Here is a 16,684-nt window from a genome sequence, read left to right on the forward strand (position 1 = left end):
AGCTACGGGATTGTTCCAGGGTATAAGCCAGTGACAGACAACGCTTCCGACCAAGGTTCCTTCAGCCCTGGATCAATCAACCGCGGCCTTGGCCTCGATCGTTCCGGTCAATCATCCCGGGAGATCTGTTCCTTTCCTTTTTTGATTTGAATTTCTCTTCTTCAATTGACCTGGCGTGGTCTTTCTTTCTCTGATTGCCTGTTTACACATGTCGAACCCATCGCTGCATGCCAACTCTTCGATACCCAGTTTCGAAGATTCTACTGCCATCTCTCCCAGTGATTTCTATTGATTTCTATTAATAGACCCGGGCTTATTCTCATTGTATCGGGATTTTCTTCCTTTCCAATACAGCGGCCTGGCGTCTGCGATTTCTTAGGGTGACTGATGCCTGCGAGCCACCGGCCCGACCCTCCCTCGATGCTTCTGTGAATGACTGGGATCTTGCAGCCACCCTGCTACGTATGGAGTCTATCCACTCAAAACCGTGACTGTCAGGGCTGTTAGCGTGATGTTGCTCGTCTAATTCTACTTCGCTTCCTTTGGATGCGCTAATTATTTCGACTGTGCGAGAACTGCATGACTGGAGACTGTCGAACCTCGAGTCTTCAGTTTCAGACTTGTGAATGAGTCGTGGCAACGGTACCGGGGTGAGGGGAGATCAGTCACTGCTTTGTCCTGAAACTTAGGAGCCAAACTGGTACGTAGAAGTGTGCCAGACCCTCGAAAGTCACTGGGGAGAAAGGGTTCTATTGCTAAACTACCCAGCTCTTTTTGAATAGTGTCTTTCTATGGGTTCGGTTTTTCCTTCGACCCGAGAGTATCAACAAACAACCTATACCCCAGGAAAGACAAGGTGCTCTCGAAACAGTTCAGAATCTAGCACGCAGCCTATTCACATTTAAGAGCACGAGCGCCGTTGAGCCAGGAGGCCTGTCAAAAGGGTGCTTGGAACGACCCAGATGGTCAAACAATCTACTTCCTCATCGCCCTTCCAATCCAATCGCCATGTCAGGCTATTACGTTGGACCTTTCGGTCGTATGTTACCCGGCGCAGACGGTCCATCCTCGGAGCAGCAACCGGAACGACCAGCTAATTTCCCAGAACCCGCCCATGTTCCTTATCAACTTCCTCCTCCACGAGCACCCGCCAATCTACAGTTTGGGACAGATCCTTTTCTGCGGCAGCGCCAGCAGGCAGAGCATGTCGAGGCAGGTAGAGGCCCACCGGCAGATGCAACATCTCAACGCCAAAGAACCGAGCCACTTCCATCCGTTCGCCAGTTACTGACCCCAGTGACGGGACCAAACTCTCCTCCTTCCTACTCTCAGCCATTCGGGACTCCCAGTTCAGCCGCTGAGCACCGCGATTCAACGTACCCTTTCCGCCACCATGAGCCTCCCCTCCCCTCCCAACTCTCGCCCACTGCCGTGCACGATAGAGCCAAAGGTCGCTCTGAATCCCTGCCGCGATCGCAGACGGGGAGCCTGCCGCCATTGTCGCAGGTGGCCATGCAGAGCCCCGGGGATATCAGGCACCACGCAGCGACACGCAGCGACCCTTCTGCCACGTCTTCCCAGCATGATCAGGTGCCCTTGCACGGTACACCCTTCCACGAAAAATCCCACAGCGGGAGTTTATCATCGCCGGACGCTGCAAATCGAGCAGTCCCCGCGGTGCAGCCTCATGTGGTGGATGAGCGGTACGTTGAGGGAGAAGGGATTTGCTACGTGTATGCGGATGGGTCGCACTGCCCCAAATCCATCAATGGCATCCCCGTAAATGCGAACTGGGGCATCACCAAGGCTGGGAAACCGAGAAAGCGGCTGGCTCAGGCCTGTCTGACTTGCCGAGAGAAGAAGATCAAGTGTCACCCGAACCTCCCCAAATGCGACCAGTGCCAGAAATCAGGGCGGGAATGCCGGTTCGAGAATGCGTAGGTGATCTGTTTTTAGTGTGCATGTTTTCGCTCTAGATCTGCCGCTGACTCTTTCTTCAAGCCCCCGTGGGAGCCGCGCTTCTATCCGAGGGCCGCAGTCCGGCAGATATGATGCAAGAGAGGGCCTGCCTCTTGGGAGCTACGCCGCTTCGGACGCTTCTCCATCCCTATACAACATCGTCCGAGCCTCGGACAGTGCGACCTCTCTCCCAGGGACCAATGGACACTCACCAATGTCTGAAGGCTCGATGCTCGCGCCGTCTGCAGGGGAAAGCAACTATGAGGGCACAGCAGACGCTGACCGAGTGTGTAGACCCCAAATGTCTAGGTTTCCTCAGCCCTTCCCGGGCACCGCGGGCGCTCTCACAAGACCAGTCGAGCATTTCGAATCTACTCGGCTACCCGAATACTCGGAGATCCTAGGCGAGCTGAAGGAAACCAACCCGGACGACCCCCTCGTAAGCTCTTGGAGGCTTGATCCATACGAAACCGATCCCGAGACGACTATGCATTATGCCGAATGCTACCTTTCGCACGTGAATATCGGCCTGTACCGTATTTTCCCTCATGCAGGATTTGTTCTGTGGTTGAAGTCGTGTCACACCAAGTCTGCTGAGGACAAGATGTTGCTCTATGCGATGATGGCCCTGGGTGCTGTGTTTTCAGACCAGCCTGATAGAGTGGTGGTACTAAGACGTTTTTCTCGCATCGCACGTTTTGCTATTCACCAGAGCCAGCATACTTTGTCACTACAGCTCGCTCAGAGCTATCTCATCATGAGCTTTTGGTACTATGCGACAGGTTCCTTGGTTGGTGCCTGGGACGCAATTGGTGCCGCGGGACGCGCAGTTTGTGGGCTGCGGTATAACGTGGAGTCTGGGGGAGTGATTGTGGACCAAACCCAGGTCTGTGACTATGGATTGCATCCGCAGGCATTGATTGAGTGTCGGCGTCGAACGTTTTGGGCCGCATTTGTGCTGGACGTAAGCATAACGCTGGTCTCTGTCTTCCCATTAAAATGCTAACAAGTCTTCCAGCGATTCTCCAGCTTCTTATCCACGTCGTCCACTTTTATCTCCTCTGACGCAGCTCTGCTTCGGCTGCCGTACCGCGACGACGTCTACGAGGCTCAGCAGTATGCGATGGCGCCATATTTCCAGCGCTTCCTCAACCAGAACCCAGTGTCGCCAGAGAATGACCGGTCTGCGTTGAGCACCATGGCCTTTTTGATCGAAATTATGGCTATCTGGGGCGATGTATCCCTTCACGTCTTCCGGCTCCCGCACATTCCCTCCGACTCATATGCCCAACTTGTTGAAGAATTCCACACCACGATCATCCGACAGACAGACGGCTGGCGAGCCCGACTACCCGAATTCATGACTTTCTCCGCAATCAACCTGGAACGAAATATCCGCGCCCGCGACGCAGACACCTTCATCCCGAGCCACCTGTTCTACCACGCTACGCTAATGAAACTCTACCGCCACGCCCGACACCAAACCCTGCGGCCTGAGGTCCTGGCCCAATACATCCACCGAGCCCGATACCATGCCGTAGAGATCCTGCGAATCGCCCTAGCCTTCGACCAATACTCCACTGAGCTCACACCGTCGCGGCCTAGCCCAGACAACAACACCCCCTCCGGAAAGACGACACTCCTGAACCCGTTCTCAGGCTATGTCATTCTCTCGGCAGTGGATGTCCTCAGCGCAGCTGGCTGGGTCGCCGAGCTGCCCGAGTGCATCTCGTTCATCCGCGGCGCCCTCGCTGCCGTCCAGAAACTTGCCCGGTTCTGGGATAGCTCGCTGCAGGTGGTTGCGGTGCTTCAGCGCCGCTTAGGGCTGTTGGTTGATGTTCTTAATGACCGCGCCCGCGTCGAGGATCGGCCGGGCTTTGCGCTGCATGGGCCCACGCTCGAGACTAAGGTCCATGCCATGGCGTTGCCGTCTTATCCTCCTGCTGCGCTAGGCGAGGATCTGTTTGCGGGGGCTATGCCGCGGGCTGCTCTGCTTAATACTTTGTGTGTTGATGATGTTGCTCTCTCGGAAAACAGTATTGTCTGGATCTATGATCGTTGAGGGTGGCATTTTTTGCCTCTTCCCCTTCTTCCAAAAAAAAAAAGGGCACTTCCAACAACAGGCGCCTTCTCGGATCTCAATGTCTTCCCTCGCACCTCACATCTCCCTTTTTCTCTTCCCTCACTTCTTCCGTTACTTCAGCATCACGAAGTTCTTCAAAAGCCCTCTCTTCATTGGGTCAAAAGAACCGCCAGATTCTATCAAGCGCGCTAAGAAGGCATTCATGTTCGACCTAGCCTCATATCTTTCCATAAACAACCAGATCTGTCTGGCCTTTACCTGGGTGGTCTACTACGAGCAGTTCAAGGCCACGTGAATCCATGGCTATACTCGACGGTCTTTTGGTGGCTACATGTTTTCCTTTTCTTTTCTTTTCTTTTCTTTTCTTTTTTTTTTTTTTTTTTGCTCGTCTGAATCAAGATACCTCATCCTGTTCGTGGTTGCCCTTTGGCTGGAAAACAACCTCGGAAAGATAGACCTACCCTCTTTTCACCGAGCCCTAATATACAATACCCCCCCAATCTCCCTCGAGCCTTCTATTCCATCCTCATTGTCTTACCACGCTATGAATGTGGGTTTTATGTCGCTGATAACATCTGCTCGGATTGATATCATTTCCAGCATGATTTCGCTTCGTGATGATTTATTTCCTTACAAATCTTCTGTACTATATCTTGATCCTCTTTTCGGTCTAGTCGAGCCCGTTGAGCGCTTGTTGCATATTGCATGTTGCATGTACACATGAACTGTACACCTACCAGACTCGAAAACTTGCATTGGACATTTTTATTGCTGGTTGCAAGTTTGGCCGGGGCCTTTTTTTACATCAATACACCTGCCATGCTTAGCATATATCTAAATACAAGTAAAACAACCGAGCATAAATGTAAACCCAGGTTGCTGGGAGCTGTCCATCATTCACCCCCAGAAACTACCTCATTTTCAAGATCTGTTTCATCAAGAGCTGGGTCGTACCGTTCAACCCAAAAGATATTCCCCGCAGCCGAATCCAAAAGAGCAGCATAATGCGTGAACTCGTTCGCAGTAGGATATGTCTTGAGCCACCGAATAGCCTCCTTCTTTGTGATAGCCAGGCGAAGGTGCTTGGACGATGCAAGCAGCGAGGCTTGGGATTCTGCACGGGTTTTATCGCGCTCCTCCTCCTGGCTCTGCCTCTGCTTCTGTCGCAACCGTAGCGATGACCGAGTCCCCTGCGGCGGAACTGGATGATCTCTTTGCGCGAATTCTATTTCCTTTTCCGCATCGAACCGGGCTTGTACATTCTCGCGTATCTTATGGTCCCATTTCGCCTGCATGCAGCTCCAGCGTGCGTTGCTGTCCTCGATCAGGTCGATCATGCTTTGTTGCTCCAATGCCATGAAGCTTAGGCCTGTGTGGTGTCGTCACTTTTCTTCGACGACAATCTCGGTTGGCGTTGAGGTTAGTTGCTGGTCATGGTTTGTGACAACTATGAATGACTTTGAGGAGCGCACTACCGCTCTCCGGTGGTCTTTCTCCATTGTTACTGCGGAGGAGCCGTCGCTGAAGATGAGATACGCGACTGTGGTGGGTATGGAGGGGATGTTGGCGACGATCTGATCTAGCGTCAAAGTTTGCGAACCAGGATGGTGCTGTAATTCGGCAGATGTAGGGGGGATGGTACACTGGCGCAACGGGCGAGGGGACGGACTGACGAAGTCCGAGCAATACCAAGACGTGGTTAAAATAGAACGCCACGTTCCGGCTGGAGTCATGTACCGGCCGGAAATTCAGCGATGCGCTGAGATCCTGCCGCACGCCGGTAAGCATCCCCACAAACCCAACATACGTAATGCTGCTGGCGATTACTTTGTCGGGATTTGAGTCGCCCACAAAGTCCAGCTGAACGATCAGGTCCCGTAGAGGATCCATGCCCCAGTCCAGCGTGCGAAAGTGCATCATCTTCGTGTTGTCGGCATCCTTCACGCGCACGCCGCCGCTGGTGCAGCCCATCAGGAGATCGAGCACCACATTCAGACAGACGAGGAGGTAGAGGTGAATGCCGGTGATGCGGCTGATCCCGCATATCTCCTCTGTTTCCTCGCGCGAGTAGAGTCCGCGCAGGAAGAGCAAGGCGAGCCAGTGGACGACTTAGACTGGGATGTAGCAGGAGATTGGTTGGATCAGCTCGTCGAACATGCCCACGAGGGACCGCATTTGGCTCTGGTAGTGGTGCGCCAGCTCTTCTAGCGCTCGGCTGGTGGTAGTGAGAGGTTGATTTTGAATATGGGCGGCTTGTCGCCCGTTGTTAGCATCTCTGGGGTGTCCATCTTGACTGTGGTCTGCGATTAGGGTGCATGTCCCAGGTCAGTTGGTGTTGGTGAGAGCGAGGATAAATGAGGCTCTGTTTTCATGGCAGTTTTATCGAATGGCGCAGCTTTGTATATCAGTCTTCATCGCACGCTTCTCAAGTGTTTGCGTGGAGTCTGACAATGGGGAGAACGCCGTTCGTAGATCATCTCCACTCTCAAGCAGTCAACATGTTTAGAAGGATCTTCCTCTTGCAATGACGATACTTCCAATGGAATTTAATCGTGGATTGGATGCATGGTAGAGTTGATCAAGGGTAAATGAAGAGATAGAAATGGTTTTGAAAGTAGCCAGGTGTTTGTTTACTGGTTTCACCTCGAAGCTTCCGAGACTCTCCAAAGACAAAGTCACTCCATTTTACTTAATATAAGCTATATTTGCGCATATATTGCTCTCTTAATCCCTTGCTCTCAATTATCTCAATTATTCAGAATATTTTGATTTATTTCTCCCATCTCTCGTACTTTGCGGGGCATTCCCCGGAGCCCACGGAAGGTTTCTCCGACTCCAGCGCAATTTTGCCTCTCCGTCGCACCTCCATTTCACTCACGAACCGCCATGAAAATGGGACTTTTGCACCTCTAGCACCCTTTGACTGAGTGTGTGAGCTTCCATGGCCTCTCCCTTCAACCAGCCCGCCGGGGCGCGGGAGTTCGGCGCGGCCCTGGAAGATGACGGCCTCGACGCCGACTACAGCATGATCGCGGACTATGCGGAGGTCGACTACTACGCCTTGTTGGGCCTCTCACAAAAGCCTCCCCCGACCGACACCGAGATCCGTTCCGCCTATCGCACCTTGACTCTGAGCTTCCATCCGGACAAACAACCGCCGCACCTCCGCGAGGCCGCCGAGCATCATTTCAACCGGATTCAGGAGGCGTACAACACGCTGATCGACCCCAATAAGCGCACTGTGTATGATATCCGGGGCGCGGAGGGCGTGAAGCAAGAATGGGGCCCTCTTGGGGCGATGGGTCGTGGTGGGGAGGCGCAACGACAGGAGGTTGGTGTTAAGGCTATGTCGCCGGACCAGTTTCGTCGCTGGTTCTTAAAGACTATGAAGGAGCGAGAGCGGAAAGCCATTGAAAGCTTGGTTTCTAGCCGGGTATGTTTTCTTGCTCGGTTTATGTTCTCCTTTTCGATCCCTTCAATCTCACTGCATCTCGTGCTGACTGGGTGCTGCTTGGGAAATTCTAGAGCGCAATTACTTTGGGAGTGGATGCGTCCACGGCGATCTCCGTCAATGAAGAAGATAGCGATGTCACGTTTCATATACCGTCTCCTAAACTGGCGACATATGCTCTCGCGTATAACTTCAAGGCTCCTATATTTACGCCTCCATTCTGGAGTGAAAGGGCAGACGAGGATGTCCAGAAAGAGGATGCGGATGCGGAAACCGAACAACGCGACGAGGACCCCGAACCTGTTGAGGTGACGCTCAATGCAAGCATCGCAGGCAAGCTAGTCCAGCCAAAGCAGACCGTCACAGTGGAGTATGAAGATGGCGCAGAGGGCGAGGAATCAGTAGGTTGAACAAAGGAGCCATCGCATGAGACACTCCCGCTAATGAATGCCTAGATATTGCTGCCGAAAATGCTGGCGTCCCAAAACATCACTGTGGGAGCCACGGTGACACCCAACATGGCAAGCTTGGTGGGCACCAAGGGCCTTTGGAGCAAATCCCCTTTCTCGCTTCTCAAGGACTCGTCGGTCACGGTGGAAACTCTTCTCCTTCCCACTCCCACCCTGAAAACGAATATTATTCGAGCTTTCCAGCCGGTTCCCGGCATCAAGCCATTCCAGGTCAATGCGAGTAGCATCATCACGCGCTCCCTGTGGGAGACATTGCCTTCTTTTGAGGTCCAAGTTTCCAAGCAAATTGCCGAGAGGAAAATTGCCGTTTGCACTTGGTCTAGTGGTGTTTTGGGCTGGCCCGGCGCACTTCTGGAGCGCTTCTCTTCTCTCGGGATGGGAATTCAAACCGCGGCTACCTCTGCTAACGAGACCAGCAGCCTACAAATCGGCTTGATCTCCGTCCCCAAGGTTCCAGCAAATGCGATTGAACTTGACGAAGAAGACGAAGACGAGGGCCTGCGTTATATGTTAGAAAGACAGCGCAGGATTGATCAGGCAGCGGAATCCTGGCAGACTCACCTCCAACTGTCTCCTGCTGGAGGCGGCCTTGTTCTCACATATTCACGAAACCTTTTCTCGGGCACGCCAGCCGACGACCCTGTGAAGACCGAGTGGAGCTCCGAGGGCTATTTCCCATTACCCAAAATGGAGCAGGCACGCGCTGTGCGATTGGAGGTCTCCAGCATAATTGGGCTGAACATGTCCCTGAGTTGGAGTGTCAAGGGTGTGCGACGGGTCGGCGAGCACACGCGGCTGGGGCTTGGCGTCGGCATCGCGGAGAATGGTCTCATCATGACCGTCTCGTGGAGCCGTCTTGGCCAGAGCATCAATCTTCCTGTTACCGTGTGTCCTGCCGGTGAGGCCAACCACGACGCGGCAGTGCTGGCTACTATCTTCCCGTGGTTGGCATATTGCGCGGTTGAATTTGGGTACATTCGTCCCCGCAATCGCAAGAAACGTCGACAAGCCGCGGCTCGGCGCCACCACGAACTGAAAAAGCTCATCCCTCAAAAGCGAGAGGAGAGCCAGCAGGCCATCGAGCTCATGACCGATCAAGTCCAGCGCCGGCAGGCCCGCGAAGAGGCGCAAGATGGCCTGGTGGTTACCAAGGCCGAATACGGCTATGTTCCTCCGACAAGCAAGAAACCCAAGCCTGGGTTCACGGATTCCAGGCTCATTGATGTGACCATTGCGGTGGCGGCGCGGGTTGACCGGGGTCAATTGGTTATTCCTCAGGACATACTCAAGGTAAGCTCAATTCCGTCTTGAACAACCATTCCGCCGGTGACCTCACATACTAATCCCACATCTAGTTCCAAATCATGGGCTTCCACGACCCGGCGCCGCTGCTACCCAAACGCCTGAGGATCTGGTATCGCTTCCAGGGCCGAGAGCATTTTGTCGAAGCCGGCGATAAGGAGGGCATTGCGTGCCCCATGCGAACGCATTTGATATCCCCTTGATTGTATTCTAGTCATTGTACATGGATCTTGGGCTATGTCTGTATTTGTATTGCATAATTACACCATCTCTACACATTCTAACTTGCCAAATACCAACAAATATATGAACAAAATAAGTCTGCTTCTACATTTCTCATTTCTTGCCATGGTAAATGCTCCACTCCTTAGTTGGATAGTGAAAGATGGAGCAGGGGAAGAATTGAGTGATCTTCAGTTCTACCAAAAAAATTTTTTTTTTTAAAAAAAAAAAAAAAAAAAAACAAGTAAAAAGTAAAAATAAACGGTATTACGACCGCTGTTTTGGATTTTATTAGAAGAAGCGAAAAAGGTGAATGGTTGTGGATGGGAAGATCGAATGAGCGCAAGCCTTCATAGTTCCAGCATGGGTGCATTCTGCCACTTGCTACCGCTTGTCCCTGCTGCCTACTCATATTACGGGATGCCACCCGCACCACTTACGCAGTGCTGCAAAAGCCAAGCGCATCGCTCCGCCTTCTCTCATATATCGATCGACTCCGACTTGACGGTTCTTGTCTGCCACCCAAGTCTCACAATGACCTCCATCGCATCGGGGCTTTTCAAGTCTCTCCCCAAACCGAAATACACCGGCGAGGAGGAAGAATTACCACAGCATGCGCAACCTCGTGGTCCTCGCGTCGTGGGCGCCGACCAGCTCGACGAAACGCAGGTTGTCTTAAGGGTGAGCTCTCTGTCGCTCACAGATCATACCCGGTAAATTACTAATGCATTCTTTTTTCGAATTCAGAGGACTGGCCCTCCACCCTACGGAAACCGTGCAGGATGGCGACCGCGAGCTCCCGAAGATTTTGGCGACGGCGGCGCGTTCCCCGAGATTTTGGTCGCACAATACCCCCTCGATATGGGCCGCAAGGGCACATCCACCGAGTCAAATGCGCTTGCAGTCCAGGTCGACGCTGAAGGAAAGGTTAAATATGATGCTATTGCGCGCCGCGGACACGGGGACAACCGCATCGTCCATGCATCCTTCAAGGACTTGATCCCTCTTCGGCAACGGGTGGACATGGGAGAAGTCTCCTTGGACCGCCCTTCAGAGGAGGAAGTACAAGCACAAATGGAAAAGACGAAGAATTCGCTGGCGAACCTGGTGGAGGGTGCCGTGGCAGCACAAAAGCCGAAGAACGTCAGGGGTGGACAGAGGGCAGAGCCGACTTTTGTCCGATACACACCAGCAAATCAGATGGGCGATAACAACCGCAAAAATGACCGTATTATGAAGATCGTCGAGAAGCAGCAAGATCCGATGGAACCGCCCAAGTTCAAGCACAAGAAGATTCCCCGCGGCCCGCCGTCTCCACCGCCCCCGATCATGCACTCGCCGCCGAGAAAGCTTACCGCAGAAGATCAAGAGGCTTGGAGGATCCCCCCGCCGGTGTCAAACTGGAAGAACCCGAAGGGTTACACAGTGCCCCTCGACAAGCGTCTGGCCGCGGATGGCCGAGGGCTGCAAGATGTGTCGATCAACGACAAATTTGCCCAGTTTGCTGAAGCACTCTTTACGGCCGACCGCCATGCCCGAGATGAGGTGCAGCACCGTGCTCAAATGCAACAGAAACTGGCCGAGAAAGAAAAAGCACAGAAGGAGGAGCACCTACGACAGTTGGCGCAAAAGGCGCGCGAGGAACGCTCCCGTCCCAGTCGCGACGAATCACGGGCACGGTCTCGCTCTCGTAGCGCCAGCCGCAGTGCATCTCCATACTCTTCGAGATCCGCCAGCCCTAGCGAGGACGAGGCCGCCCGAGACCGCGCGGAGCAGCGCCGTGAACGAATGCAAGAAAATCAAAGGCAGATGCGCCAGTCGCGCATGGGCACGGAACGCCGCATCCAAGCCATGGCGCGTGAGCAGAACCGTGATATCTCCGAGAAGGTGGCGCTGGGACTCGCCAAACCGACTCAGAGTTCCGAGTCTATGTGGGACTCGCGCCTGTTCAATCAAACTAGCGGCATGCATGCTGGTTTCAACGAAGACAACCCCTATGACAAGCCGTTGTTCGCCGCACACGATGCCATCAACAGCATTTACCGTCCTCGTGCGCAGGCGGATGATGATGATGGCGACGCGGGCGAAGGTGAGATGAACAAGATTGAAAAGACCAACCGGTTTGAAGTCCTGGGACGGGCCAAGGAGGGCTTCCGAGGTGCCGCCGATGCGGAGGTAAGTGATTTCTGGTTAATGTGTCAAATATTCTACCGCTAACCCATGTTTCATGTACAGGAACGCCAGGGCCCTGTTCAGTTCGAAAAGGACACCGCCGATCCGTTCGGCATCGACAGCATGATTGCCGATGTGACTTCCGGTCAAAAGCGCTACGGAATCCAGGAAGCCGAAGGGGACGACCGAGGGTCCAAGCGTGCTCGGGTCGACGACGATTAAACTACCTGCGACTTCTCTTGTGCAAATATATGATGTTTTGGGGGAACGGCTATCTTGGATGCATTGCGGGCGTTCTGGCGGTGCAATCTATTCACCTTCATGTTCTCTCCGGGTCTTCAGTGGATTCGCAGCCTGTTCAGTCACTTGCACTGACCGACAATTGAATCTTCGTTTGTTCTTGACTGCAAATAAATCAACTGTCCAATCTTATACTCCCCCCACAAAACGGCCTTGCCTTGGGGTGCAGCTATGCTTTGGATTCGGTAAGATATTATCTCAATTGAGAAGTTAGCCATTCTCTATATAATACAAGATCTAACATCGATACTACGTAGTCCCTACGGCATATTCCCTCATTCCCATCAGTTCTTCAGCGCCGTCTTGTTGGGAGACAGCACATCCTCCAGCCACTTGTAGGCCACCGGCAGGCTGTCCGGGTATCCCATGTGCATGCGGTTCTCGAAGAAGCGGCCTTCCTTGTGTCCGCCGTGGTTGAAGAGGACCAGGCAGTCTTCAATTGGGACTACCCCATCGTCCACGCCCTGGAACTGAGTGTTAGCATGGTCTTTGTCTTCATTTCAAGGTGTCAGGACAAGAACATACGTTGAGGAGCAGGAGCCGGCAGTTCGGCTGGTCCATGACGCCCGTCTCGATGAGAGAGAACTTCTTCTGGGCGTTCTTCTCGAAGTCTGCCGTGTCAGCGTAGCCGTACTTCTCGGCGAGGGCGGGCGTGAGCCTAAGATGATGATGTTAGCCTTTGTGCGCCTTTAAGATCTCTGAAAATCCACAGGTAGTGGACCATAAGACAAGACTCACATAAACGGATATTCATGGTCATTGGCATGGCTCAACCACTCGGCACTCAGAAAATGGTGCGAGCCAGGCCCGTGGGCAACAGATCCCACCAGACGATCGCGGTGCGTACACGCAGCACGGATGGCATAGAAGCCGCCCGCGCTCAGCCCCCAGGCCGCAACACGCGACATGTCGAATTCAGGCCGGCTCGCCATGTAGTCAAGTACGCTGGACCAGAGCCGGTCGGGCGATTGCGGGTCCGCCGGGTCGGCAGGCGAGTCGGCCGTGCCGGGGATCTCGCAGATGACGGTAGCCCATCCGCGGTTGACGATCTCATGGGTGCGCTGGCTGTTGTCGGGCCGGTAGCCGTCGAGCCCCGTCATCAGCAGCACGACCGGCACGGGGTGCTGCGCGCTGGCTTCCTCCGGTATGCGCACGTACAGCGGGATGTGGCTGTCGTCGCGGCCGGCGCTGTGCGTGTGCGCGATCACCTCCTCGCTGATGTGGGGCTTCCACAGCGCCGCGGCTTTCATGTACACTTGTTTCTGGCGCTCGAGCGCGGCCCGTTTCATGGAGCTAGTACCCTGTGTCGCTGGGCTCACGTAGGGGAAGCGCGAGATCCGCAGCACGACTGCTGCCCGCCGGTATAGGTCCGAGGCTCGGTCTCGGTGGCCGCTGCTCAGCGCTTCGGCTGCTTCCTTCTCCAGGGCCGTCACGGTCGGCAGGAACTTCTCGGTGTACGCATCTGTCCAGCCGTCGTTGATGTTTTCCTGGTTCGGTGTTAGTTGTCTGGGGGGCATTGGTGGAGATGGATGATAGGTTAGGGCTAGTCCTACCGCAATCAACTGCTGGAAAATGGGCTCGAAGTCCTCGAATGATCCATCGTGGAACGGATAGATGGATTTCTCACACTATCAAGTAGGGATCATATTAGCTTATCTGGCTATAGTCCTGAGTAGAGCGTAGAGACATACGCAGAACTTCCACTTGGTCTCCCACAGAGCCTTGATCGACCCCTTGTGCGGGTAGACGGTGTCAAAACGATCTCCAAGAATCCACGGTGCCATGATGAATATCAAATGTCAAATATCGAAAAAGAATACGGCAGTAAATGAACTTGTATGACTACTAGCTAGATGGGTTCTATATAAACTACATGCCTGAGCCCTGCACCTTTTGCATCCATGGACACTGCGTAGACCTGCTGGAAGCAGCAACTAAGCGATCCATGTCAGGATCCTGCGAGGCAAATTTGTTCGCAAACAGTAAGTGGCCGGGCCTCTCGAAATATTTCAAGAGGCTGGAGACTCATGGCTTCGGGCTATCGGGGGTCCGGGGGTCCGAAGACAAGACCTGATCGGCACTTCGGATCAAGGCAGACTTCTGAGAGGGCCGGGTGGATCATAGAATTGCTGAATGCGGATTTTCTCAGATCCCGGGGCTCGGCACGTGTCGATCGTAGTATGTGCTGTTTCACATCGCGCTTAGTTTTGCCTGTCTTATGATAGCCTTAGCCCTAACTCGGGAACACATCGAACACCACTGGTTGCTGAGTTTGAATTATCTGTCTCATAAAGTCCACAGAAATCAATTAAAGAGAGAAATTGAATTTATCTTGAATGCCTCTTATTGCGTGTAAAGTACAGTCTCGAATCTAAACAGAGAGCCATGCCACAACCAGTCCCTGTACATGTCGATTTCCTTCAATGTTCTGCACCCATTAACTCCCCCCTTCAACTCACTTTCTCGAATCCAAATGCATGCAATTACTTCAAATGTTAGCACCTCCATTCAGAGGCAAAATTTGACCTGCATCAAACCATCAGCTGAGTGCCCAAGTATCAAGGGGGAGACGAAAGGATCAGCATTCCAAAACTCACCGTTGATCCATTCTCCAGCAGGGCTGGACAGGAATGCCACAACACGACCAATATCCGCGGGGACACCACAGCGTTTGAGGGGACTGCCATTGGCCAGGGCAGCCTCGATCTCCTCGAGAGTAGAGTTCTGGTCGCAGCCGGGGGCATAGCGCCACGAGTTGGAGAGCCACATATCGCTCTTAACACCAGCGGGGGCAATGGCATTGACAGTGCAACGCTTTTTCCCAAAGTCCGCGGCAAAGCAGCGCGTGAAGCCCTCTACAGCACTCTTGCTGCCGGCGTACAGCGCATGGCCGGGAACGCCGACGCCCGCGGCAATAGACGACATCAGCACGACGCGCCCGCCGGGCTGGATGTAGTCGTAGGCGTTCTTGGCGACGAAGAACTGCGCCCGCGTGTTGAGGTCGAATACCGCGTTGAAGTCCGCCACCGTGGTGTCGCCCAGTGACACGAACTTCTCCGTGCCCGAGTTCGACACCACGATGTCCAACTGCCCGAAGTGGCCCACCACCTGTTGGAACAGATTCTCGATTGCCTCGAGTTTTGTCAGGTCCGCTTGAAATGCGGCGCCGTGCGAGCCCACTGCTTGGATCTCCTGCACGGTTTTCTCTGCGGATTGTGGGTTGCTGGCGTAGTTCACGGCCACAGATGCACCCTTCTTGGCAAGCTCCAGGGCGATTCCTGCTCCAATGCCGCGGCTACCGCCTGTCACTAGTGCGACTTTGCCGGCAAGCTCGGATTGGGTGCCGTTGGGGTATGTCATGACCATCTTGATGTTGAGGTTGAGTGGGGATGAAGCTTGGGGTCAAGAGCAGAAGTAATGTAGGATGAGAGAGCAGGTGGGTTCAAAAATTGCAGTACTGGGTATTCTATCTTTTTAAACAAGGTAACTGCAAATGTACCTGGCTGAAATCAGCTGGATAGCTTGGTTCCATCTCTCTTGGCTGCCCAGGGAAGGGGAACATGGATTCCGGATGTGGTAGGCATTCCATCTGGAATCATGGTATTAGGTCATTAGTATTAGAACGCCATGGTAAGGCTCAAAGGTAGTAGCCGCTTGCGAACAGGCCCTGAAAGCATCTGAGATTCAATTATTACCGCATGCGGAAGGTCGATCTAGTTCCTCTGATGCTGGTTTTGGGTTGCACCCGAGCTCATTGCGGCCACATACCGCTGTTCCTGGGCAAGAAGCGAATGCTTGGGGGGTGGCATGATGCTTGGCAATCTCGTAGCTGTTTCTCAATTAGTGTATCTCGTAGATATATTCGACAACTCTCCCAGAACTGCACTATTCAGGCCGTATATTCTCCCGCATACATCACAAGAGAAAGACCCTGCAATCATGTCTCCCGCCGTGAAGGACAACACTGAACCCAACTTGGACATTAGCTTCCAAGGTCAGTTTCCATCATCCATGCCATTTACCCAGGCACGTAAACTGACCTTGACAGACTACTTGATCCTCTCGAAGCTCGTCTTCGACTGGGCCGACAGCTACGATGCCAAGGTACGTACCTACCACTAGGTGCAGATGATGTAGTTCTAACAGCGTTTGTCTAGGACTGGGATCGTCTGCGCAGCATCATCGCGCCAACAATGACAGTAAGTCCAACAGCAAAGCAATGCATACGCGAGCCCAAACTTAACATTCTTTCCTTTTTCTCTCTTTAACAGGTCGACTACACCAAAATCGGTCTCAAGAGATGGGACGACATGAAAGCCGACGAGTACATGGCGATGGTGACGCACCCGGGGTTCCTGGGCGACCCAACCATCAAGACGCAGCATCTGCTGGGCCAGACGTGGTGGGAGAAGATCTCCGACACCGAGGTGATCGGGCACCACCAGCTGCGCGCGGCGCACCAGGTGTACACGGATGATGGACTGACGGAGGTCAAGCTGCGGGGGCACTCGCATGCGACGAATGAGCATTACTATCGCAAGGTGGATGGGGTGTGGAAGTTTGCGGGGCTGAAGCCGAATGTGCGGTGGAATGAGCTGCGGTTTGAGGATGTTTTTAGGGGGTTGGATTGAGCTTCTCTTGTGACTTCTCTGAATCTGAAATGATCTTGAGATCAAAGTACCACTGGGAAATGTAATATGGTACAACGGGTGCCAAAAGTCTGCC

General features: G+C 53.5%; 7 protein-coding genes across 7 annotated transcripts; 4 read left to right on the forward strand and 3 right to left on the reverse strand.

Annotated features, from left to right (window-relative positions):
• Window positions 1-1,008: 1,008 nt before the first annotated feature.
• Window positions 1,009-4,021, forward strand: NUU61_001964 (Zn(II)2Cys6 transcription factor; the record flags this gene model as incomplete). Its single annotated transcript, XM_056652546.1, has 3 exons — window positions 1,009-1,937; window positions 2,002-2,923; window positions 2,978-4,021. 3 exons carry the CDS (start codon window positions 1,009-1,011, stop codon window positions 4,019-4,021), a joined length of 2,895 nt encoding a protein of 964 aa, XP_056513613.1.
• A 935-nt stretch (window positions 4,022-4,956) lies between these two features.
• On the reverse strand, window positions 4,957-6,217 carry NUU61_001965 (uncharacterized protein; the record flags this gene model as incomplete). The annotated part of the gene is made up of 4 exons (XM_056652547.1): window positions 4,957-5,356; window positions 5,429-5,652; window positions 5,732-6,100; window positions 6,158-6,217. Coding segments are annotated over 4 exons (1,053 nt in total), but the record flags the coding sequence as incomplete, so codon positions are not given.
• Window positions 6,218-6,983: 766 nt separating this feature from the next.
• Window positions 6,984-9,468, forward strand: NUU61_001966 (J domain-containing protein; the record flags this gene model as incomplete). Its single annotated transcript, XM_056652548.1, has 4 exons — window positions 6,984-7,475; window positions 7,568-7,894; window positions 7,949-9,253; window positions 9,319-9,468. 4 exons carry the CDS (start codon window positions 6,984-6,986, stop codon window positions 9,466-9,468), a joined length of 2,274 nt encoding a protein of 757 aa, XP_056513615.1.
• Window positions 9,469-10,021: 553 nt separating this feature from the next.
• Window positions 10,022-11,881, forward strand: NUU61_001967 (SKIP/SNW domain-containing protein; the record flags this gene model as incomplete). The annotated part of the gene is made up of 3 exons (XM_056652549.1): window positions 10,022-10,168; window positions 10,235-11,662; window positions 11,723-11,881. 3 exons carry the CDS (start codon window positions 10,022-10,024, stop codon window positions 11,879-11,881), a joined length of 1,734 nt encoding a protein of 577 aa, XP_056513616.1.
• A 362-nt stretch (window positions 11,882-12,243) lies between these two features.
• Window positions 12,244-13,743, reverse strand: ayg1 (heptaketide hydrolyase ayg1; the record flags this gene model as incomplete). The annotated part of the gene is made up of 5 exons (XM_056652550.1): window positions 12,244-12,423; window positions 12,485-12,617; window positions 12,698-13,446; window positions 13,513-13,587; window positions 13,651-13,743. 5 exons carry the CDS (start codon window positions 13,741-13,743, stop codon window positions 12,244-12,246), a joined length of 1,230 nt encoding a protein of 409 aa, XP_056513617.1.
• A 724-nt stretch (window positions 13,744-14,467) lies between these two features.
• On the reverse strand, window positions 14,468-15,325 carry arp2 (hydroxynaphthalene reductase arp2; the record flags this gene model as incomplete). Its single annotated transcript, XM_056652551.1, has 1 exon — window positions 14,468-15,325. One exon carries the CDS (start codon window positions 15,323-15,325, stop codon window positions 14,468-14,470), a length of 858 nt encoding a protein of 285 aa, XP_056513618.1.
• Window positions 15,326-15,898: 573 nt separating this feature from the next.
• Window positions 15,899-16,590, forward strand: arp1 (scytalone dehydratase arp1; the record flags this gene model as incomplete). The annotated part of the gene is made up of 4 exons (XM_056652552.1): window positions 15,899-15,953; window positions 16,008-16,063; window positions 16,117-16,158; window positions 16,231-16,590. 4 exons carry the CDS (start codon window positions 15,899-15,901, stop codon window positions 16,588-16,590), a joined length of 513 nt encoding a protein of 170 aa, XP_056513619.1.
• Between the last annotated feature and the right edge of the window lie 94 nt (window positions 16,591-16,684).

The sequence above is a fragment of the Penicillium alfredii genome (assembly GCF_028826965.1).
Source record: "Penicillium alfredii strain IBT 34128 chromosome Unknown utg000004l_segment0_segment0, whole genome shotgun sequence".
In the NCBI taxonomy this organism is placed as follows: Eukaryota; Fungi; Ascomycota; class Eurotiomycetes; order Eurotiales; family Aspergillaceae; genus Penicillium; species Penicillium alfredii.